The 26231-nt window shown below is 36.1% G+C and overlaps 1 protein-coding gene across 7 annotated transcripts in view; it reads right to left on the bottom strand.

The window, feature by feature from the left end:
• LOC131768999 (zinc finger MIZ domain-containing protein 1) overlaps nucleotides 1-26231 on the bottom strand; it is a 39180-nt gene that overhangs the window by 9583 nt on the left and 3366 nt on the right. For 2 of the 7 annotated variants that reach the window (XM_059084715.2, XM_059084717.2), the window contains exons 1-7: nucleotides 14982-15230; nucleotides 7516-7746; nucleotides 4650-4834; nucleotides 3869-3914; nucleotides 3319-3378; nucleotides 1897-2068; nucleotides 438-667 (exon numbers count right to left, since the gene is read on the bottom strand). In XM_059084715.2, the coding sequence (XP_058940698.1) occupies nucleotides 438-667; nucleotides 1897-2068; nucleotides 3319-3378; nucleotides 3869-3914; nucleotides 4650-4834; nucleotides 7516-7648 (826 nt within the window). In that variant the 5' untranslated portion in view covers nucleotides 7649-7746; nucleotides 14982-15230. Of the gene's footprint in view, nucleotides 1-437; nucleotides 668-1896; nucleotides 2069-3318; nucleotides 3379-3868; nucleotides 3915-4649; nucleotides 4835-7515; nucleotides 7747-14981; nucleotides 15231-19208; nucleotides 19278-21908; nucleotides 21957-25347; nucleotides 25484-26231 lie in introns of those variants that run through there. The other 5 variants (XM_059084716.2, XM_059084718.2, XM_059084720.2 and 2 more) reach the window with 5 other exon arrangements.

The raw sequence follows: 26231 nt of genomic DNA, 5'->3' as shown, positions 1-26231 counted from the left end.
CTACTTACTCTTAAACATTTTTATCTACCCTGACTCTTATTGAAAGCCTTAATATTATGTTTAAAAGAATTCATTTTAAAGCAAGTTTGGGAGTTACTGAGTCATAATACTGAAGATTACTTGCTATCCCTTACAGAATGCAATATTTCCTAACTGTTATCTAATAGAGATTAAATTCATTCAGTGGATAATAATGATTCTACCTTAAAACATTCATTGCCACAAGCATGATATTGAAAAGGTACACGCAATTAAACTGAACATAGCCACTTGAAATGAATTTGATATCGTACACCATCACTAAACAGAGTGAATAAAACCAATTGAAAACCTTAACATTTGACGACATATCCCCCAAAAGCCTCATAATATTTAGGAAGGTATCAGTAGTGATTAATTTCTTAGTATACACAGAGAAAACACAATTTCATTCTGACCTGATTGTGCATATTGCTTTGGATTTGCAGAAGTTGAGAGATAGGGATGTCCCACAGAATTAACTGTGTTTGTGGTGGGAATTCCTGGATTGGTTGGATCATGTGTCATGTTTGCTGTTCCATTAGTCATTGGGGACGTGACACCCCAAACTGTTGTCACCACAGATAGTGACGGCTGCTGTTGGCCATGACCTTGAGTACTCTGTGGCCACATGACAGTCGATGCATCACTGTAATATAAGAGTTATATATTAAGCACTGTTGTCAGATATCTATGCCTTGGGTCAATTGCTTACGTGTGGGAACTGACCTAAGGACAATTGTTTTATCCTAGTAAGTACATACTGAGAACACATCTTGAATAAAATATTGCCCCTGGCCAGTGATATTCAATTGATGTGCTGATAACAGGAAATTAGCTGCTCAAACAATTCCTCTTGCACAACATCACTGATTCAGAACAAAAAACAATGAACCATTCAGTGCTTAGATATTTGCAAAGTTAAAATGAACATAGAGGGCTCTTATTCTCCTCATGGAAAACAAGCAGTACACTTTAGGGGATCTCATGACTGTCGAGGCATTAAACAGTTACAGCCTTCTGAGATAAAAAAAAAATTGCAAGGGCAGTATACCCAGTGTTCTTTATAACCATGTTAATAGAAAAAGGATGTTTAGACCTCAAGTAATCAAGCCTTTTTTAATCAATATCAGTATTAACTTCCGAAAACTCTAGAAATCACTTCTGAATTTTCATAATATCTAAAATTAAAAAAGGTGTAAAAATATTGGTCTTTTCAACTTAGTATTGCGACACACTGAGTCTCGTAGTTAAGCCTTTTCACACAAAATCAAATTTACTGCATGGTTACTTTATTAATTGGCAAACAGTTAAATTACTAATAATTGGAGCAAAATTCTTGGTTTATAAAAAATTTGAGGTAAGAGAGATTTCTTATGCAGGGATATCAAATGCAGTGACTAATCTCTAGGGACATTATCTTCAAAAATGTAAATTTCTGTGGCAATAATTTCCACAGAAGCAGAAGTTGTAAACTCAAATTCCTTTAAGTTCACAAGCTTAAAATCAATTTGTTACTCAGATCATCATTTTAGCAAAGGAAACTAAGAGGACACCACAAAACCTGTTGAATATTCTCTTGCCAAGAGATTTCAAGCTGATGCCTAATGAATTCAAAACAAATCCAGAGTAATTAATTCAGGTAAACTAGACCATGTGTTCAAAGCTGGTTTAATTGCTACTGTTTTAAGGCAGGAGACCAACAAGCATTTATTAGCAGCCCTCAAGGATCAGCAACAGCAAAAGGTAGTGGCACAGTAAGCAAATAGAAGGTTAAAATACTCAGTTATGATGTTAATGAACACAAGAACAATCTAACACTTCAAAGTGCAAGACTACACAAAAAATTAGTTTTAAAAAACCCAACAAGCGTCTTACTTGTTTGAGAGCTGACTTAATTGATTCATTGGGTTCAACTGATTCATCTGAGCAAGCTTGTTTCCTGGTGCTGTGGGGTAGCCTGCTGTCTTCTGAGTATCAACATTTCTCTGCTTTTGATGCCGAAGTAAGAGAAGTCTGCCGAGATCTTCACACCAAACACCTAACATAGCTGAGAATAAGACATGATCAATACAATGTAGCAATATTAGGTTGGGAATCTGCAGAGGGCAAATATAAATAATGCCATTTTTGGCTAATTAAGTGTTCATTTCAATAGTTTTCTTTATGAACAACCAGTACTTTGATCCATTTAACATCAAACAAGAAAACAAAAACAGCTCATGTATAAATACTGCTTTGGTTTTCACAGCTGTGAATATTACTCAAGTTTGACATCTTATGTTAAAAAAAAAAAGAAGAAGAAGACACTTCCATGACAATATTTCTTGACAGTTTTTGTTGATGAAGTCAACATTACCATTGTGATTTCAATGGTTTAGTCACCTTCACAATACAACACGGGAAAATATTTTGCAAGAAGTAAAACTGAACATGCAAGATTATGTCCACCAGATAATTTCAGTGTAAAAGTGAGCCTAATCTCATAGTCAAGTACACTGACACTGTGCTTCAGAACCTGCACCTTAGTTTTATTTTTTTACTCTAAACCCATCACAAAACTCCAAGAAATGATTGCATGTTCTTTCAGTCTTCCCACCCGCAAATTTATGACCTTGTTCCCACACCAGCCCACCTTCACCACACTTGTTTAATATACTAATCCTACACAAAGTAGTTTAACTTTCCACCTAGCAACTGCTACCTTAATCCCTCAACAAACACAAACCAGATTTCAACCTTCACAGCTCTTCACAAAATTAATTTGTGTGCATCACATTTTATACCATAAGATATTGCATCATGAGCCAGTCGTGCATGCACAACAAAACTTGGCCATCGCTGGTACAAGGATAATAAGCTCTACAATCTCATCTGATTTTTTTAATATTCTTTTTTTTAAATATTACACACCAGAATCATAAGTTTTAAAACATTGCTTGGCATTGTCACTTACTAAAAATCTCTGACTCTTTCCCAAAATGAATCTTAGAAAAGAGAATTTCCCTTATAAAATAAATACTAAATTTGCCAACAGTAGCCCTACAACAACCTTTCTTTTTCCCCTAAAAGCTTCCTTTTCCCCATAAAAAATTGTAGCAAGGAATACTCATACAAGTGCCTCAACAAAACAATATAGACTGACAAAACAAATGAGTCATAGTGCTCTTTATTCAATAATACCTCACTTTCCATTGAAATTTCAGTTTCCTTGGCTTTAAAAATACTTTACAACCATTATTCTTGTTTTATCCTAAGGTGTCACAAAGTATATTTAATGATAAAGATGGAGGTACCTACCAGCTGACTTTGTGGTGAACTTGTCTCTGTGTGCAGCACAAACAGCCAGGAGTCGATAACCTAAAAAATGGAAATTTATAAGACTTCACAAAGTAGATTTGTGGTCAATCTTGAAATGCACATCTCCATGCCATGAAACCACTTTTAATTAATTTGTCAGAGGCTTTTGGTTAATGTGATTAAAATTAGAATTTTTGTGTCTGAATTTATGCACAACACTAAGAAACCTTAAGTTCCAGGTGTATCTATGGTCAGTATTTAACTGATTATTTAGAGTCCTTCTAGACAAACTCACTCTTTTGGTGGGTTAAGAACTGTATATGAAACTTATCCTGTAATCAGTTGTATAAATTAAATAGAATGGCTCATTGAAAGCAAGTCAGAGTATGCAGAATGGAAAATAAGCTATCCAGATTAGTACTTGAGATAAATCACTCTTCAGAAATGTTAAATAATCCAATCATCCTAATATCCCCTGCAGTTGGTGAATGCAGAATTATCAGTGTTGTTAAACAGAGGAATATGAAGGAAGCAAAACTGGTGCACATACCTAAATCCAAATCATAACCTGGGTTGGCTGCAACTTGACTCACAACCTACACAACAGTAAATTGCAAAGTTTTGGTACATAACAATCTGCACAATATAGATTTAGCTAGACAAGTATAGCACATCTAATTAGCAAACTTGAAACTTAAACTCAAAACCCTAATTTACAATCCATCACCGACACATTTTTGCTCTCCTGCAATTGGTCTAAATGCATCACGTGGACAAATCTGCCCCAGCTAAAACGTATTTATCCTGGAATATTCTCTAATTAATATTTTCCAAATTTTAAATCCTGTGTGGAGTACAATTAAAGCTTTCATTTAAAATTCCATTCAACAAGAGAGCATTTTGCTGTTTCTACAGTAGGTACAAATTTCATTGTTTATCAAATTGCACCAGAAACCACACAAAGGGTGAACTTCCAACAAAGTAAACAGTTAGCTATTCAAACATTTTTTTCTCCATATAAAACAAAAAATGTTTTGAAAGAAAATAAGCAAATATGGCACAAAAAATATGCTTGTTCTTGGACATTATCTGTTCCTCAAATTTCACAGTTTTCCCTGACCCTTGCTCTTGCAAAACTTTTCCTTCCTCAGAACAGGTAATATCAAGGGACAAATATACAAAGATGGTTTTTCACCAAATATAGGCTAATGCCTACAGGTACCACTTTTCCATGAGTTCACGCCTTCATGCCCAAAGGACAAGGCTTAATTATTACAACTGCAAGATTGACTATCCAGTTTGTACAACCAAACTGATAAAACAATGCCTACCGTGAGACATCCCATCAAGTTGCTTTCAAATGCTCGTTGAAAAGCACGTACATCCCCACACCATTCCAGAAGTTCTCTTGCAGAAGTCTGAAATCCTTGTGGAGAGGACAGGTGCTGTTTTATACACTGGAGTCTTTCATTAGTTTGTTGAATGTGCCGTTCCATGCTCAGGCTCATTCCAGCACCTACAGAAAATGTGATTTTCTTATATTCACAGTATTAACAACTTAAAGATATTCTTAAATTATGGTCCACAGAGGATATGATGATGAGTTATCTTTTCCACCTTAGGAGGAAGGAGGAGCTTCTACTAGTTCTGCTAATATGCATGCAGGAGTATCACTAACACTGATTCATCAGAGTTTAAACCTAACACTTTTTACTGTATTTCATACTAGATTCCCTCAAGTGGCAGAAAGCATACCTGAGCCCAGTCACTTCTAGGAATACATAGAGCTTACAGGGAGTTTTAAAAACACAAATGGAAATATCATGACCCTGTCTACTTCTGGGTGCTGCACACAAGGGCTTTATCAGTTCAACCCTCCACGACCCAGTTGCTCGTAGGGTAGATAATGCCTTCCAAAAGATAAATTTATTTTCACTGAATAGCACAAAACCCTTTCTAAAGACTTCCCCACTGGACAGTAATTAAACTGTTGGATAGCGTTGTCCACCCTTTGAGTGACTGGCCTCAGAACAGGTAGATTACTGTGAAAGTGGACCACAGTATACTTCATGCAAAGTAACTTAAATTATGTATACTGTGCAATGTCCCCAGATTACTCTGAGGGGTCTTACTAGTAGCCATGCTCATCTACCTAGTGACATAAATATTCTACCAAATTCTGAACACAACTACCCTTCATAACATATCTTCCAAAATGTACTAAACAAATCTCCAAGTAATCAGTGCAGCTAGCTAGGGCTGTGAGATTAAGTCAAAAAATGAAAGTGCAAACACTCTGCTTTGTCCTTCTTGTGCTAACAATGGTGTGAAAACCATTAAAACAGTGTTCTCTGATTAATTCCTTTTGATCTGATAAACAACACTTCCCTCTTGTGGCATCATAATTACATATACCAAATTACCAACAAAGGAACTTAAGTTAAGATGTAATTAAACACCCATCCAAAAAGCATGTAATCTTTGTTGATAATTAGCAACCAAATCTCAACATAATTTGCCAGTGGCAATATTTATAAATGGCCATCATGTTAGTATTGGTTTCAATTTTTCAACTTTAGACATACACTACAAAGTCAGCATGGAACCTAACAGTTCAAAATCTTTCAAAGACTTCTTTGATTCCGATCTGCCAATATATCATGTATACAGGGTCAGCTTCTTCCCTAAAACTAACCCTCACCTACTTAACGTGTGCAACACAGATTTTGAAACAAACTGAACAATTAAGTTGTAAAAAATGCTAAGGTAAAACTCGCATGCCTACCTTATGAATTTACTACACAAATCACCCTGCATGCCCCAACAAATATACAGGCTGTATGTTGTCAAGCAGGGCAAATTTGCATGAGGACTTAAGAGTTCACAGCCCATGAAAAATTATGCAAACAAAGCTTAATTCCAACATGTTTGAATAAGCTAAATTTTCAAAGACACAGAGGAACTGATACTAACAGAAAAGAAAGTAAACACTTTTGAGAGGCCATATTTAAATTCTGTACAATTGTTCAAAGTAACCTTGCCAGTTGAAAAAGAAACCAGAGTCAAAATAAAAGGCCAACCGCACAAGCTATTGCATGGTCTTTGTTACCACCAACTCAATAGTGGAGCTTAATTATTCAAAGACCACAAGCAATTCCATTGTCTTCCATCCCCATTCAATACTTGTCTTTGGTCCACCACATAGACTTCCACATGTACCTCTTTTGAAAAGATGAATTAATTAAGAAAACAGTAGTGCTCTCCCACAGAACCCAATTCACACTCCTCAAGAAAACTGCTCTGTGGTCCTTGAAGAAAGCAGCCTCTCTGTTTGATAACTTTTTTATACAAACAAAGACTCTCCTGGGCTCCACTCAAAACATCTTTTTCCTATGGAGTAAACCTATCAACCGTATCACGTCTCATAAAGAGCAAAACTGGAAACAAAAGCTGCTCTAAATACCACTATTTCAGCTCAAATTACAACACACAGTTGTACAATTTACATGCGATTTATACACCAAAGAAACAGTAAAGAGAACAATGAATTTGGTAAATACACCTTGTGAATGCAGCCTGTTTTCTAATCCAACCCTTAAGCCGCTCATTTAGGAAAATCAGTGTAAAAACTACAGTCAATCTAATTGACAAAACCCTTATACAAATGATTATAATTGTTTAAAACCTTTTCATTGCACCTTTTATATAATCCTTAAAACTACATTTCTATAATTTCCTGTGCTTAATGTAATGGTTATCTTTATCAATTTGTCTGTAGGATATATGTTAAGTCAACTGGTGTCAGTAAACTGTTACCAAGGTTCAATTCACCCACCAAAACAAGCTCAATTTAATTCTCACAGAGGCTTTTTTTGATGTTCTACCCACTTTAATTTATAAGAAAATTGCTGTGAACTGAAAGCCCACTTTGACCACATGCCTGGGTGCAAAAAAAAACTTTGGTCTATGTCAAAATAATAGCAATTTTCTGACAATGTTTTAGCCAAACAAAAAAACATCTTGTTAAATATAGTGGTGTTGATTGTAACTTGACTATATTCATGTTAAGGAGTTTAAATGCAGCTCTTGACGAGAGTCATATTAACAGTAGTTGGATTCAAGACATTTTAAGTTAATATTAAAAAGTTCAAAATTAATCAAGATTAAAATATGTCAAGTAAAAAAAGGTCCATTTACTGTTCTGGTTGAGGTGTTGGTTATCCAATGGTTGACTCTGGGCTGTTGCTGTTCCATAGAAAAGTCCATCATCCAAGTCACCCATGTTTTTGCCGGTGAAGTCCCCCAAACCATTTAGAGGGAAATCCCCCATACTGACACAAGAGTTTCCAAAAATACCACAGAGTTGCGAGTCTTCAGTGTAACCAAAACTTGTTAAAACACCTCAGTGTTATGAGCTTTGGGATAGAGCTAACAGAGTAATGAGAACACTTGGTTAGGTTTAAAAATTTTATGTTTTAAGGGTTTCAGTCATTACTTATTTAACAGTTTCAATTTTAGCATCTGAGAAAATTTATAATAGAGAGTAACCTGGATTTTAGACAAAAAGTTACCATTTATGCAAAAATTACCACCAAGAAAATGCCATTTTAAAAATTTTATGCCTTTAGGTGTTAATAACAGCAATTTATTTTCCCTGCACATGCATTTCAAGTATTGAACCAAGTGCTAGACACATCATTAAGATTTAATAACCAGAAGCCTGTGTGCCCATGTGCAAATTGAGGCTTTTTCAAAACTGATGACTGACAATAAGAACAAGTCAAACCAATGCAGGTACATGGAACATGACAACCACCTGTACACAAAAACCAACCCCTCCCATTCACATAAACATGTAACTACTTACAGCCCCTGGTCCACAAACAAAACCTGACACAAACTATTTGAAATCTTTAAAAAAATTCTACACACAGTGCTAAGATTCCCTACCAAGCATCAGCCCCCCTAACAGGTTTGTTTGAGCTCACTGTCTCAGACCAGTGGGCATGAAATGTTTAATTCTAGGTCAGTGACACTATCAACTCTTTCAAAAAGCATGCATGGACACCCTTAACATAGTGCTATCAATAAAATTAAATACCTGATGATCAACACACTGGCACCCCCCGTCCCCGTATTTCAATAAATATGTTTCTTGTTATCAGGAGGGAGGAGGCAATTGGTGTAATAGTGGAACTCTTAACAACTCTTCAGCCAAGTCTTCAGCTACTAATTGCAGGGTGTGATTATGACAGCAGACACATCTAACTCTTAGGCAAATAAGTTTTGAGAGCAATTCACGTGTTATCACACAGACAAACAGCCATGCTGTATCTTTCAACAATGAAATCATATTCAAGTATTACGACAACTTAGGTAATCCAATAAACAACGTTAACAACACCACTGACATGAGCACAAGCCAAACACTCTGGGCTTGCAGATCAAATTTTTAACTTGCTTTGAAAAACCTTTTCTGAACAATTTCAATCAATTTCTCATCTTCCTTTGTTTAAGATTATAATAATGGTCATAAAAATAAATTCAGAAAACCAAACTTAAGCAAAACTTACAAAAAAAAAAAGAGGAAACAGGAACCCTACCTGTGCACCTAAAAGATAAAAATTAAACAAACAACTCCCATAACTAGTTTGCTTAGGGCAAGATAGACAGGCCTATATTTGGCCCATCAGGTAAAATGTCATTCTGGATCAGAAACCTTCAAAAGGATGTAGGCATTGGTGACAAGCAGTTAATAGGTTTCCATGAATAATTTTTCATTCTGATGCTAATTCTACTGCCCACCAGTCAGGCATGGTTGGCCTTAATAGCATGGCCCCACCATGATTTCTCTGAGGTGCACAACCCACTAAAGAACCTAATTAAGATTCGATACCATTCTTTATGTAATCTGCACTTTTGCTTATGATTTCCTTTAACGGTTATTTTGCTGTTTAGAACTATTTTTATTCAAATATGACTATGGTACAATAATAAATATCCACTTTTCTGAGTAAACATGTTTATGTGTAATTTTCTTCATGTGTCCCATCAACTACAGCAAAGCATTAGGAGACAATGTTGACAATGGCTCCGACAAACAACATACATGTACATTTACATGCAGGAACAGTGTGAAACAAAAAGGTCAAAGCATTATTCTATTTTTTTAAATTTAATTCTACGTCCCATTAATTTGGTTTTGTTTATTTCCTGTTTGTGTTTTCTTTCTGACATGTAGTTTTGGTATGATTTCCATCTTTAGAAGACAAAATTTATGAAATGTTTCAAAAAGTAATAAATTATGATTATTCCTGTTTCAATACAACTTAAAGCAGGTTTATTTAGACATTTGAATTTCCTTTAAAAGAGGTGTCAAAGAGACTCCTTACAAAACTGGTGTCATAGCAACCACTTCAAAAGACAATGGAATAAAAAATCCAAACAAAAGAGAAAGCAGCTGCTACATCATAGAAGGGTGGATGAATTATTATCAACAAATATTTTTTACACCTATCATGCTGGCTTTTAACCACAAGCAATCTTTGCTTATAAAGTAACACTCTACAAAACTGCAGTTGAAACTGCTGTTTTTTTTTTCCAACAAAGTATTATTCAAGTTTTAATCAAATGTAAGGAAAAATGGAATATCATGATAGGGTTAACTTGACATTTAAATGTTAATTAGCCAGGGTCCTGTCAGCTGAAAAATATATAAAATTAAAATATTTCACCTCACAAGCCAGTGATTCTTGACGTTAATTGTTATTCCAAACCAAACCTTAATTACTCACAAACATCTTTGAAAGACCCAGAACCTGTACACATTTCTATACCCATGGAACAATAAAACCAAAAATGAAGGTTTACTTTGGACAATTCACCATTCCATGCATTTGCATGTTTTAATTTCTAAACAAAACCTTTTAACTCAAATTTAAATTGCCATAAAAAGCTCTGGACATTTCTTCACAGTTTTTACATGAAAACGATGGGTAACTGACATGTTTACATTAACCTCAGAAATAGGAATTCCCTTGATTGGTTCATGATGATAAACCAGCTGTTTTATAATCAACAGTACAAAAATGATTGACAACAAGAATGGTACAGGTGCTTTACAATATTCAATTTAATATTGCAAAGGAACATGAAATGCTGAGACCTTTCGCCAACTCCTTTCAACTTATGAGATTAACCTAAAAGAATATCTGAAAAAGACCATGCCTCTTCCATCATAAATTAATTGAATGAATTCAACTGCACAATATTTAATATCAAAGAAATGTAATATTTTTCATAATAACTGTGACCTTCCAAATTATACAGAACATCTAAAAATATTAGCAAGCTAAATGGGTTCATATCAGTTTTGGTTACATGCAAAAAAAATTTTTGCATGTGTACCTGAAATGACAATTCAGAAAAGGATTAAAGAAATGTCATTAACATTTTGACCAAAAAGGTGGAGGAACTTTCTTAAGCTAGGAACATGCGCATGTGTGGTTACAATACTGCCATCCACAAATATTTCTGGAAAATAGATTAACATTAAAAAAACCCAGACTGTTTCTGATAAAGGTATTAAAAGAGACTAACAAACAAAATTAATGTTGACATCCTGATAAAGATCAATGCTCAACTGACTGTATTGGACATTGGTATGTGTTGTAAACAGTATGTATAAAAGTGAACTGCACAGTATTTTAAAATAATTAAATAAAGAAATTTACAGTTGCAACATAACAGGATTCCAATTAGCTATTCACCTTTCATGATGCAGTTGCGTGCAAACAGAGTCTGATCATCAGTGAATTAAGACAAAGCACTTCCAAAGAACATGCCTGTACTTGATCTCATTAAAAAGTACTCCAATGCATTACATTTGACCAACATTTAAAACATTTCTTGATTCACAGCCACGCAAGTTAAGGTAAAGCAGGGCCTCATTGGTTCTCTTGATGTATGCTCAAGTCAGCTGTTACAACTGTATCATTTAATATGTAGTCAAGTCTTCAAATAAACCTCGCTGTGAAACTCACTGTACCCCACTGAGCCAAGTTTCATTTCCACTTTTTCAGTGACATTGGAAAAAAACTTGTCAAAGTGAGTAAGACAGTGAACTGAATCTTGACATACATGAATGTTTATTAAGTTTTTGGACATTTCCTTTAACTTGTGAAAGACATACAATAGAACATCATAAAAAATAAGTTACACCAGAACAATTCTTAATTGCAAGAAAAAATATTTGGGACCAAGTCCAAGGCGTGTGTCAATCATGTGATTGCTTTCCAAAGGTTTCCAGGGATAACAAGGTTTTTATCATATGAAGAACAAAATTGTACTACAAAAAATTTTTAAGCATCTTATTTTATAGCGTATAAGCCTTTGAAACCTCTTGTCAGAAAATCTGTTATGAGCATAATCCACCAAACCAAAGAACAATTGAAAAACTTTGAAACATTCTTCAACAAAAGATGATTTTAAAAATAAATTAAGAAACATAGCACATGAAAATCAACAGTTCTTGTATATTTGACACTCACAATTTGAAACAACAGTTATCAAAGATCATAGGCCAAGATTAAAAATTTGAACATCATTAAGGCACGTGGAAAGTGTATCCAGTGTACTATTGAGCCCTTCTACGATGTATAGTATATCAGAAATCTTTTCATAGTAAAAAATCTTTAAGAAAATGGTGATCAAAGTTAAAGGCTATCAATGTCCTCTAATTATTTCAATCCTCTATCCACTCTATTCAAGCAAGGTCATGGAGAAAGAATAGCTGATTTATAAACATGTAATCAATCTGTCTCAACGCATGAATTTTCTTCTCTGTCAGTTTAATTCCTGATGGAAAAGAATTTTCATTTATGTGTCAACTCCAACAAAGATTCATTGTGTGGGAACACAATGGTCATAATATGCCCAATAAGTTATTAACATAGTTTGTAAGCTTGTAGAGGGGGAAAAAAAAAAAACAGGAAAACAACACTCAAGGGTGCATGTCATTGTTATGCTTGATTCCCTTACATAGGATACATACATGTACCTATACACACATTTTGGAATGAAACACAGATTACACAATTAAGAAGGGAGTTACATTATAAAGAATGAAAGGAATGACAATATCAAAGCTTGTTAAGTAGGTGTTTGACAAAGAAAAATTCCAGATGTCATAATATTTTGCCTGTGTCAGCAAATCTGTGAGGACAAATTCACTCTGTATTACCATGACCAGGAAATTATCTTTGTTCCTGACGTTTTACTAACAAAAACAAGTTTGCATCAGCATCCAGAAGGACATGTACAACTAGCATTCAATTGTAACTTTAAATAGTTCCCGCCCAGAAGTGGAAAACAAGAGTGGAAAAAGATCAAATCATGCAATAACTATTGTATTGCCTTTGGCCCAATAACATGTATTAAGCCAGAACAAATATCACGACTTGTGTTTTGACTCAAGATTTCTTTCAACACCATCGTTTGAAAAGGTAACATGCTTTATCTCCATGTTATTGATAAAATGATAAGACGAGGAGACTTTTTCAAGTTAAGACTACACAGACTTTCCAAATATTCAAACGTGTAATATTTTCCTTTTGAAATAAACATCATCGGAACAGCAAGTCATTAATGCACGTTGTTTCCTCATTCAATCCCGCCATATAAATTAAAGCTGTCACGCCACAATAATTGATTACTGAGAAAGCTGGAAATTCGCACTGATGGAAATTATACCCTGACGACTTCCCGTTTTCCTGATGATCGAAAATAGGTAAACGTTTTTCTTCTCCATTTCTGTTTCATTTCTTTTGATCCAAATGGTAAGTTGAACAAAAATCCGGGTTGAGGTCGAGCGATTTCTCTGATTAACCATTCGTAAGTTGAGATACTCAAATTTTAGCTGTCAACAAAATACGCTTCCCTAAATAAACTTGAGGGTTCAGATTTTGCAGTGTCATTTAATTACTTTTTTTAGCGACTAGTCATTAGAAATTGAAAAGATCGGTCGCAAAGAAACCTGCGTGTCTGTGCGCGGAAAACAAACTTGAAGGCCTTCTAAACTTTCAATCACTATGATGAGCATTTTCAGTATTTGGCGGGACTGTTTTAGTCTTCAATACCTTAGCATACGACAATAATGAAGTACTGTTTAGTTTTCACTAAAAGATTACTCATTCATTGTCGACTGGACGCTCTAAACAGGTTTTTCGATAAGGGCAAACAACGCTGCACGCGCGATCTGATCGCTTACTAGCAAACAATAGCCAAACTATTCCTCAGAAATTTAAAACTTGAAGAGCAATACGGATCAAAATACAGGGGTCTTCAAAGAAAGCTGTACTCCCGGTGACCTCAATATTGACGATAAAACAAATACTTCAGCAATCGCAACAGACACACTTCGCAAAAATGCAAATTAGCAAAAAAGCAGGTCTGTGATGCAAATCAAATCAGGTTGCCTTTATCAGCACCGTTTTCTCTTACAATTTGTACCGCAAGTTTACTCATTATGCCACTCTGGAATGAGACGAGAGGCTGGCCAAGGTCGTGGATAGAAAGCAGTGGACATGATTAACGAATTAGCATTAAAAAGCCGATACTAAAATTATTTTCTAGTAGGAGCAAGGGAAAGTCTCGATATTTGCATAAGAAGCGGTACGCTTGATCAGTAATTCAAAATCCCTAGGCATCAAAATTGAACGTATTTTAGAGTGATAACCCAACTAGAAACCACAAAATTCTTTAAATAATTTAGTTTAACCTAGTCGTTCGTACATTTATGACGGTTCTTTAAGATCTACTGCTGCTAGCAGTAGACACAATGGCCTATTTTAATAAGTAAGCTTACTGCCATTCTGTGTATCATAGCGAAAATTGCAAACTTTGAGTCCGTGATCACAATATTAAACTTCAATAAGACTGCAATAAGACTATTTTGGTAATGAAGGAAAACTAATCACGCGTGCAAAGGGAAATATTGAAAAGTCAATTCGAGCCTGGGTACTCGGAAATTTTACGACGCATTTCGAACACAAAGCATTTTGATAGATCCCCGCGAGAACTGTTTACAACTCTCTCCTGATCCAACACAAAGACAAATTGAAATCCTGTGTGTGCCGTCTTACCTGGGCTCAGGACACAACTGAAGCTAAGACGTCACCAAATGGCTATCGAAATTTTATAAACAGTCTTAGAGGAAAGGATGGCGAGGTTAAAATAGCGAAATATACAGTGATTTTGATGCGATCTCTCAAACTACATGCATGAGAGATAGCTCGGAACCTTAGATCATCCCAGATTTTTTTCTTTAAATACGAGTCACCGCTATGTTTATATGTCTTCCTAACGGTATACACGGGTCAGAAACTTCTCACAATGCTACAATAAAACCCGCTTTGGGTACTTTTGGAAGCAATTTACAAAATAACTACAAAGAGGCAAATTGAAGTTCAAAGCCCAACCGCGCCGCGGCTGGCGAAAGTCGAAGCGAAGAGCGCTTATGCCCGCAACATTACACCACAGTTCTAACTCTTTGAAATTCAAAGCGCCAGAACCTTTCGAAACTAGCTCTATACAATAAATTATTCACTTAAATTCTCTGATAAGTTACACATCATCGAACATAAAACAAGAGGAAGAAAACTTACGTTATAAACCATCACGTTGTAGGTGAAATGTCTCAATCCAATTTTCGCGTAAAATCCTTTCGAAAGCAAAGTTCCTATTTCCCAAAAGAATTCCACTCGCCTCACATCATTCTAGACGAATGATCCCTCGTTATTATCCGCTATATGCTGAATCACAAAATGTCCAATTATTACCAAACTCAACGCTTGAAACCTTTAAATTTGTTCAATATAGAACGTCGAGGAGCTTCGCCCGGTCAGGCTTTCCAGACAAAAAAGCCAAGTTTCATTGTAAACGACACACATGCAATCCAAGTGATTGGATGTCAAATATCCACCAATCAAACGCGTTCTGAAATGTACCGCATTGTCAATCACCCGCCAACACGAAATCACCCGCGCTTTAGAATTTCCGGTCAAATCACCTAGAACACTTGTAAAACACCCCAAAAATAGTAGCAATAAGGGCCAGATTACTCCATGCTTAGGTAAACGGAGAGACTGAAAGTGGAAGGGTACGAAATTTTGCGCTACCGCTGGCGTGAATTTCAAGGCAGAATCTCAAAAATAGGACAAGTGGTGACAAGTTGACGTTGTTTTGTCATTATTTTTATTGACCACATGTGACGTGGTCCTCATTGGATAAGATATATGCAGATTGATAAACAATGGTGAACAAGGAGGCCATTGAGATGAACAAAGGTTGAAAACGTATTAACCAATGGAAGAAGGCGGTGGCGGCTTTACAATGATAAAGGCAGCACACGCGTGATGCGAATTTTGATTTCTCGCACATTTTGGCGTGACAGTGATCTGGCGACACCGCACGCAAAACGAAAAACAGATTTGTCTCGAACTTGAATGTATCTGAGTTACACTGACGCAAATATCTTAACAGGCTTCGTTTATTTTTAGCTTAATCTCCGAAATAAAAGATACCTTTCCCTTGATACGAAAGCTCAAAACATACTAATCGACCTCTGTTACAGAATTAAAGCAACTCCGATCAAACCCGCCGGTGTGAAAGGATAACTGGGATCAATGATAAATCACTCAGTAAAATGATGAAATGGACATCTTTTAAAAATAGATATGATCACGCAACAGAGGAGGGTTGAGTATACGTGGGAATGGAATCTCCTACACTATTTCATGATTCAGCTAAGGCAACAAAACAGGATGCGAAGTGCACGTACGAATACGTCAAAGAATACATATTACTTCAGGTAAGTATCCGCTTTCGAAGATCTCTTCAGACACTCTCTGAGAAACCGCGAATGTTTCTATGAGCAAACACTTAAGAGAGAGCACACGATACCCTTTTTTAGTCAAAACAGAAAGAGGTGGAATATGGGAATATGTGCCAAGAGCCACGCGTGTTGACCAAAGAACTAGAAGAGTCAGTAAACAAATTCATGGCAGCTAACATCGGCAGTTGTTCATCTTCAACTGGAGGCCAGTGATATTTCCCCCTCTTAAAGTTACTTCTTTATTTTTACATTTTGGCAAAACGTTGATTAAGAACACATAAGGCCAAACACTGCCAACTGCGAGCATAACTCTGAGACTAATAGAAAAAATTAAGATGAGTCGACCACGATGGCCGTTTTATTTCGAATTAACTTGGCGAAAAACACAACAAAAAAAACACTTGAGTATTGAGCAATAAAATTAAAAATATACGAAATATTGTGCGATGAAAAACAACTGGCGGTGTTGCTCTAATCATAAGCTCCTCAACTTTGAAAACACTTGGCTCAGTAAGGAATGGACTCAAAGGCTTATCGATCCAAAATTAAGAAGGATTGCACAAAATTCCGAGCATTTAGACGAATATGAACGTTGTGCGTGCTCTTTGTCTTATGTAAAAAGCCATTTTCCTCAGTTAATGATGGTTTTTTTTCCCTTCTTTCTGTTTAATTTTTAATTTCTTTCCTTTTTTCATCCGTTAACGTGACCGGAAGGAAGGGAAATTTTCAAGTGTCCGAATCATTGCAAGGTGGGGTCGGCATTCGAACCAAACGTAATTGCGCGCAAGTCGTAAAATTTGATCGCCGGCTCCTCGCTGGTTTCTTTTGTCAACCGGCTCATCTCTCAAGATTCTCAGGTAGAGCCGTAACACCAATTGGGAATCTGCCCGTTGGTTGAAAATGGCGTGACTTTGTTGGGTGAAATGAAATAACCTCCTTAAACAAGGGAGTAATATTTTAAAACATTCAATGGGTTCCTTATCGTTTACACATAAAATACTAGATTTTGGTGGTGAATATTACCATATGTCTCAAATCGTAAAAAGCCATCCCCAGGATTTATAAATATATAGTGGAGATAAAGAAGTGGAAATAAAACAAAGTCTTACTCAAAGGTAAACGGAGACTGGATTCCTGGATTATTGTGTCCGAAGGATGAGTATGCTACAAATTTAGTTTATATGCGCAGTTTTGTTGCAACAAGAGAATACGAACTAAATTCATTGTCAATTCTTTAATACGCCGGCATTTGTAAATTTCAAACGAATGTTAACAATAAATTTTGCTCCAAAAGATTTCACGCACTCAGGGTTGTCAAAGTAGGCGGTGCAATGTCATGCTTCAATGCTGAAAATTGAGCCTCAAACATTCGGAATTTTTAGAGTAGATGATGAAATGACGGTTGCCGCTCACTGCAGACACGTTGCCCCTGAAGGTGTGGCATAATTGGTAACTGTATCTATCGTGCATAAAACTATCTGACGCTGTTTGTTTGTTTGTGTTTTTTATGTATATATCGTGATGGTGAGCAGAGATCATTTGTTTTAAAAAGAGGCGCAATTGGAAATTACTTTTACGCAAAGATATCAAACTGGCCGACAGTTTCAGCGTAAAAGGACGCCAATCGATTCTGTCGTCATTTAGTTGACCGTGCGCGAATAGCTTTTAATCTGAAAGTGATCTGATCGTTTTTCCAATTTCCATTTAAAGAACCATGAAAATATAAATAGTTTCCTTTTCTGTGGGTAAAACTTGTAGTTTGATTTTCATTGATTTGTTGACAAACCCAAATATATCCCTTTAAAAAGTTGTTGCAGTGATATTGTTTCAATATGACACAGCGCGAATCAAAAAGGAATTGAGAAAAAAGATTTTAAATTGTCGGAGACGATCCCTTATCCGTCCATGCGAGACCCACTATTTTTGTTTCAACGATCAACGGTATTCAGAAAGAGAACTTTAAATATTTAAAAAGAAAGCTGTAATCGTGTATCAATTACTAGAGTTATACATGAATTCTGTACAACTGATTACATAAGGAGACAACCATTGAATTTTTATCCTCTTTCGAGTTTTCTGTCCAACTTGGCAATACGTGAATCAGACGATGAAAGAAAGAATTAAATATCACTCCTCATCCACACATCTTAAGACGCATGAGTCATGTATCTAAGGTAGAGAGCAAACTCCCTTATGATAAACTTGAATATCGTAAATCAGAGAGAGAATACAAATAAAAAACCGGATAAAAGTACATTTCCCGATTGGCCCGCCTCGCGATCCTTCCATTGATTCAAACACCTTTCCTTCGAAGCTATCGGTGGGAAATTTCTTCGACAAAGACCTTCTTTGCGAGAAAATGTGCCCGTGAGTTAGGTAACTTGTTGGTCTTCAACCGGGCAAATCTAATTTCCCGCTAACAAGATAGCCAAACTAACACATTTGCGGCGCTGTTCTTAAATTCTAATGCCTCCTTCGCAAGTCGCATAAAACGATTTTGTTTTTTATGCAGAAAAGTGCAATTTATGGAGAAGGAGGATTTTCACGGTCGCAGGAAAAACCGAGGCGAAACCCGCGTGTAAAAGTCGCGATAGATTTGGCCTTTTGACGCGAAAAGCAAAATAACGCACACAAAATATACAATATCAGGTGAAAGTTAATTGCGACGAATTTCATTTACAGGCAAACTTAGCTTGTGTCTAACGCTGAATAATTAGACGAGCCTAGAATCTGTTTCTTAACATTTAAATACGTTCACCTTGGTTGAAATCTCGCTGGGAAAAAAATTAACCGATTTCCAGTAACATTTTCTCTGCTGCCCTAAAAAGTCCATTGTTGAGCACTCCCCGAGGTTTGCGACGAGTCAATAAAGATTATTTCTATGCCTGGACTCTCGCACGAGCGGAATATTTAAATTGCCTTTCGGTTTAATGCGGCGGGAAACGTATTGCCAGTCAATCTCTCTAAAGTAATTCAGCATTACTTTTAGTTAGCTTACCTGCGCTGGTTATTCCGGTTGTTTCCAAATCTATGTATTCAAGCTCCATCCGAAGTAAAATTCACCTACCTACAAACAAAGTAAATTTGAAAATTTATCTTTAATGTTAATTAATTCAAAAATAGATTAGGTTGTCAGGTAGGCATAAAATTTTCATGCATACATGTCATCAATTTAGCTATTGAAAACAGCTGAAACTGTTCGTTTTCGCTACTTTATTTTGGAAGGGATAAAATTTAACCACGATCGCACAAGCGATCGTTTTTGCATGAAGTCTAGTCGTATCGACACAAGGAGTCTTAAAAAAAAACAATCTGTTTTTATTACTAAAGATTTCACATAAAGGGAATCTTCGCGTCGTGGAAATGATTATGCGTTTTCAGTCGAAAGCTACAGAAACGCTCATTTCATTTTCCACAGCGGCTAAATGAAAATGACCCCGTTCTAGGTCTTCATTACCATATTAATAGTCCACAAAACAGAAGGAGAACAAGCAGAACAAGCCAGAGGGGAATATTCTTGATAATTTTGCCTTTGCTCATCGCCTTAAACAGCAAACGCAGAAAGTTAACATTAACACTGGAGGCCGCTTGATCAGGTCACTTTCATGAGTAAACATTAGATCTCAAAAGCGCGGGTTATACCGAACCATTGAGTGGAGGGGGAAGAAACATTCACGAACCTTCTCGCAACAGTTCTTGTGTCACGGTTTGAATAACTTAAAAAATCAAGCTTTCATTTTTCGTTCGTTGTCCGTAATCGTTGGAAATCTTTTCCTTACTTAAATATCCTCTTTCTTTTTTATCTGATGGTTTCGTGCTATCCTTGTCGTGTTAGTTCATCCCAACTAAACATGAATTTAAGGTTTTATTGCATTCTGAAAAAGATTCCTGCATCACCAAAATGACCTAAAATATCATGATAAAGTTCTTCAAGATGATGCAGAAAATATCGTGATAAAAACCTGAGCATTCAGACTTCGTCCAGACGAATGAAGTTGAGATTGCGCTTGCGTTCCCGCTATAAAATTTACTATATTTCCTGGTGATAACTGTAAAAACACTGACGGTCATAAGTTATTGTTCTTTTAGCAGCAGTTCTTAGGGCAAACAAAAATTGTCAGCTGCCCATAACAGTGACTGAAAACGAGCCTGGAGGAAATTGTAGTTTGATCTGCAAGTTTATCCTGATTGAAATATTGTTAAAAATCATACTAGCCGCAAAAAAAATATTGATTTTACAACATGAGGTATGCGAGGATATCACAAACGTTTTCCCGCAGGCCTCTTTTTTTAATCTTGGCAACAAGAACAGGGTAAACACGAGATCATAAGTGTGATGAAAAGAAATTTTCCTTTCAGGCTTTGCATCTAAAAATTCTTCAGATAATTGTTTAAGTAATATAAACAAATTTCACAACAAAACATCTGCGAATTTTGCAATATATTTTCCGCTGATTTTATAGCCTAACTAGACAACTTTTTTTGCTTTCATTATTGCATAATCTCGAAATAACGCCAATTTTGTTTCTTCAAATCGAGTAGATAAGATATGTCTTTCTTTTTGGGTGAACTAAAAGAAAAAATATTCATTAATTTAATGAATGGTTCACTTATTCTGATCACACAAAAATGAATTCATTTTTTTTTCAATTTTTTGTTTCTAACGCGTTCCTCATCCCTAATCGCTCATCTTTAAAAAGAAGGCGGGCAATTTGTATCTCTTAGCCAATCAGAAACAGTTTATTCCTGAGCGCGTGCTTGATTGACTTTGTAACATCACAATAGGTTTCTTCAATGTTTTGATCTTATTCAAAAGCTAATATTGAAACTTGTTTTCTCGCAGGCAAGTATCTTTTATGCGGTTTACCGATGTTTCCTGTAGTAAGGAAGGGACCGTAGCTTATTAAAAAAAAAAGGTATTCTAGGCAATTAAGTTTTTGGCAGCAGCGACTGACCTCGCGGCCGTAAATAATTGGATGCAAAGTTGCGTTATTTTCTTTAGTGACACAACCGAAGAAGCTTTCACACTGGCGTTTTGAAGTTTCCAGTCCTACTGGATTATCTATAATTTTCAGTTTATCTAAACACATAATTTTGAAGAAGGTGATTTATAGTGTAGTCGAAGGAGCCATTAACACTGACAACACAAATTATTTACTTTTTCGTGAAAAGGGTAAAAATGTAATAAAAATCCCACTGCCACTGAAGTAAATTGCTAAGCGACACCTTTAAGATTCCTAATCTCGAATACAAAAATACAAATTATCATAAACGTAAGTGTGATCGTCGCAAATACAGAAACGTTTATGAGAGCCACGCACAAAGATTGCTCTTTCTAAGAGAAAATAAAACAAAGAAATACAAGTTATTCCTTTGCCAAGAACGCGTAGCCTAGTAACTGCACAAGCGATACCGTAGTATTCGGATTAGATCATAAATTTCGCAATTTGTCGCGGCGCGCTTGGGTTGGTTTCATACTGACAGTGTTTATATTTTTCTGACAACAGTGTAACTGAAAATTAAGGAAGCTATCATTGTAAACTAGTATAAATTGAACAACAAACTTGTGCCTTGCTGGTGGACGTGATCATTGCCTTGGAAGAGGTGTAATTATATCACTCTTAAAAAGAACCGCTCCGTAGGCGCATAGACGGTATAATTTACCGTATTTCACAGATGTAAAAAATTGAACAATAACCTTCATCAATTGACAAGCCCTTGTCAGTCGAAAGCCACGCGTACAGCGGTAAAGAACTCCATGATCATCTGGATACAATGAGAAGGCGAATCTATCTTGGCATCGTTTTATTCAAGTTGTTGGACCACCCCCTCTATTTACATAAAAAGGGACAGTCGGCACAACCAGCGAATGGCAAAGTGGCTAGCAACGTCTCGATGTTTTATGCATTTGAAAAGAAGCTGTTTTTTCTTTTCTCTCGGGATATGAGATGGGCGGGATATATACACCACTTATGCGATGTTACTTACTAGCAAATCGCTTGAGCTCATCAAATTTAAGTTTGATTAATTTTCCTCGAAAAATCAGCAAAGTGCACAAGCAAAAAAAATCAGACTTTTTGATATATATTTTTAAAAATGGACAATTGTTCCATTTACTGAAGTAAATCTCCAAGCAAACACGAATATTTTTATTGTCCAGAGAACTGACACACAAAGATGATTTTTACCTTATAATACATTATTTCATATTTCCAGAACAGTCCGGCTAAAATCACTTGTCATATGCGAAGAAACTTGGATTGAAAAATTACTTAGTGATGAAAGAAGATTGTAAGCGTTGACTTTATTACGCAGAATATAGGTCAACAACACATCAATTGCATTTAATTCAGGGATAAAAACACCTTCAAAGATTAAAAAAAAACCTAGAAAATTTCGTAGAAAAAAACAAATAACATACCGAAAGGGTAAAAAAATTCATTCGTGACACAAAATCCATTTTCAAGATAGTAACAACAAAGAATTGTGTTCGCGCTGTCATTGGTGATATGATTACGACTTGGTCGCTAAGTAAGTAATACGCTTAACCCTCTTTGAGGTTTATCGGATTTGGTCGTCATGTAAGCGAGCGACCTAGTAATAGCAGAAAATGGTATTAAAGTTTAGTCAGGGCACATTTAAAATTCTTTGTTGTTATTTTTCAGGAGCATAGTTGTAAGCTTAAAGTACTTTGTTGCCCAGTTCTTATGCTTACGGCCAGCACCCCATTCCTTGTCATTTGCTGGTGGCAAGCAACTGCCTTCATCCATTTCAAACAGCCATGTGATTGTTGAACCTTTCCACTAGTTGTTGTTGTTGTATTTTTTTTTAATGTCATTCTTGCGCACATCCTATTAGAGACTTACAGCGATATCAATTTCGATCGTAATTGAAAGCTGGATTTGTTTTGGAATGTTGTAAACTAAGTAACAATATCCACCCTTGTTTCGTTCTTCATTTATTCAGCCCTTAGCTTGTTCGTTAGGTCAAAATTAGTTCTTCCATTTAAAAACCTATAAATCTTCCGATCCGGCGCAAAGAAGAGAGTTTCTTGAGCGAACAAGGAGAACATTTGGAAATGTGCGTTTGTAATGTATCTGTATACACGAATATGTATGAAGGAATTCGCAGTTTCTTTTCTTCATCATCAAAGCATATCTATAACTGGTAGCTAAACCTTACGTACGCACTTAAAATCTGATAAACGAGGAGACGAGGAAGTGGTCTCTAACCTAGTATGACTTCATGTTCTCACAAGCATATCTAAAAAGAAAAGTGGAAACAACATATGGTATTAATCTTGCTAAAGGGTGTGATAGGTTATACAAGAGATAACGCTGATCAAAGGTGTCTCGACTCCGCTTTTTCTTCAGGCTGGGTGCATGTGTGGTGTGCTTGTATTCATAACAACTGATGCTCATCTGTTTATACACCGCACCGGCAAACTTTGTGCTTCACGTTTCTTCCTGTAGCTCTTAAGGTCAGACATTCCTTAAATCTTCGCGAAAGATATTATTGATATTACTGATCATAAACGACAGGAAAGACTGAGGTTAAGATCACCGTATTGTTCCTTCTCTTCTGAAAGTAAATTTACTCCTTCGGATTGATATAAGCTATTTGGAAGGAAAAAAGTTCCGGACTTTGTCGCTCAGCGGTACTGAGTAAGTAAGAATAATTTAAGGTTGCTCTGTCAAAATTAATCCGCCAATTTCTTCAGAATTGAATAGCCAATTCTTCGGGAAAGGGAGCAAAGAAGAAACCTGTTTCACGATGACAGAGGAGAAAAATACCAAACACTTTGATTTCATTTACTCTGGCAGATGCAAGCTGGCAGAAGAAACACGGCGCTTGAGCCATAACATCTGACTATTTGAATAAGAAATGAAAAACGAGCTGAAAAACTGTCGCATTAAGCACGTTGGGTGGTTAGCAAAAACATACCGTGGTCTGGTGGTTGTATTTCTTTAAATACGGTATGAGCATAGGTGTTTTTTCTGTCCCTATGTTTCTGAATAATTTAAAGATTTCAAATAAAATCGAAATCGGGAAACATAAATTAAGAGTTCCTGCTGGCGAAGGTAAGAAATTTCGAATACGAAGGAGCAACCTTCACATCGAGTTTTCAACTCCTCTCAACGAACGCAATCTACCGCTCAACAATAACCTAAACAAATTTCACGGTTCAAAACTGGGAGAAAGTCAGCGGAACCATTCTTTTAAGTCAAAACCTGTATAAAGTTGAAGTTCGATTTACGACCCAACAAGTAGCGCTTAACGAGAAACACCGTTCTTGAAAATATTCCAACTTAAAAGATTCACGCCGTATCATGATGACTTGTCTTTCTTGAAGCTCAACTGCTATGGAAATTAAAGGTCAATTTTCTGTCAAATATTCCTTTAAGTCTCACGAATACGCAAGAATAGAGATAAAAAGGGAAGACCACACCATAATCTCGAAAAAGTTAGGTTACAGTCCGTGTTCATTAAATTAAAAGTCATGAAACACCCCCGTTGAACACTTTGAAAAGGATAAAAATTGGTTGACTGTAGTTGTATTTTGCATAAAGTTAGAGATTTTGAAAAGTCGCTTATTAAATATGCGAACAGGAAATAGGCCATTGTTCACAACTGACTAAAGCGACAACCTGGCTTTGCCAGAGTAATGCGCATAGGTAAATTAACGATTACGATGAAATGCGCACCATAAAAACTCAATGAATAAAAATGGTTCATTCCACGAAATGGGCCGTTTTTTGCCACACTTTCGACAAATCCAAGCCAGTAGCGTTGTCAGAGCGAAGATTTATTTCAACACAAGTCTTAAAGATTTCGTACATGTCCAATTTAGAAAATATACGAGTGTCGATGCCAATTCGATTCATGACACGCTTGTAAAACGTTCTTTGGGCCCACGCTGAAACAAAACATAATTAAATAGAAACGATAGCGGTCGGTGAAGATTCAAAACACACAATCTCTTCAAGATCTAACCAACTATGTTAGTTGACTACAACAATATTAGGAGAACGTAAACAAGCTTTCACAGGTTGGAGTTGAGTCCATTTCAAATTGAGATCGAATTCGATTCACATCGTTAAGTACACGTTTGGGTATCAGGGCTTACATTAAGTTACCTCTTGCGTGCCTTCCAAGTGATTCAAAGACATCAGCTGCGACAACGATCATATTAATCTTGTAATAACCACATAAAATCAAAGTTCTCCTCCCCTCAGGTGGACACCAAACATTTGATTTCAGTGCTAATACACAAGGCATACCTTTTGTTTGGGAGCCACCATTCACAAATGCGACCGCTGCGGCCAATGAACAAAGCCCTTGATCAAATAGGCTTTCAAGGTTTTTCAAAAGACAAGGAATCAACGCTTGGCTGATATTGTGACAGCGATTGTAATCGAGCAATCTTCGCCTTGATGCTAATGAGGCGAGATTTTGGTACAAAGAAAAGCTACATAGTGACTTTTTTGCTGTTAACACTAAACGGCTTGATTATAATTGCATTGCAAAAAGTTACCCTCGAATGCTTAGGTGCGAGTGAAGAATCCGTCGATTTAATGTTCCGTTAGAAAATAATTTTTCGATTCGATTTCAATTTTCACATGCACAAAGAGGTTAATTACAAAGCACTTAAACAATTACTTGAATTCTTTCCACCTTGTTAACTTTTTGACTTTCTCGTATTGTTTACCTTTTCTCATTCTGTTCCCCAGAGCTTACCTTAATCGAGAGAGGTAAAAAATAATCCATACAAAACAGTTAATTGAATATCACTTTCATGACGTGAAACGGAGCATCATAAAAATAGCTGGTGAAAATCTGTTGATATTCAATATCAGGTGAACTTTCATTTTCACACGATATTTATCCAGTTTGAATAACTTGAGGGTTTTGCTTCCTTGAGCTTTTTCAGAGTTAAGCAGATACATGTAAATTTGTGTAAGCACAAATACTATGTTTCTAGAAGCGGGTTCTGGTCAGTTATCTTTGAGGTGTACAATAT

The sequence above is a fragment of the Pocillopora verrucosa genome, chromosome 1 (genome assembly GCF_036669915.1).
Source record: "Pocillopora verrucosa isolate sample1 chromosome 1, ASM3666991v2, whole genome shotgun sequence".
Taxonomy (NCBI): Eukaryota; Metazoa; Cnidaria; class Anthozoa; order Scleractinia; family Pocilloporidae; genus Pocillopora; species Pocillopora verrucosa.
This window is presented reverse-complemented; position numbering and strand designations above follow the sequence as displayed.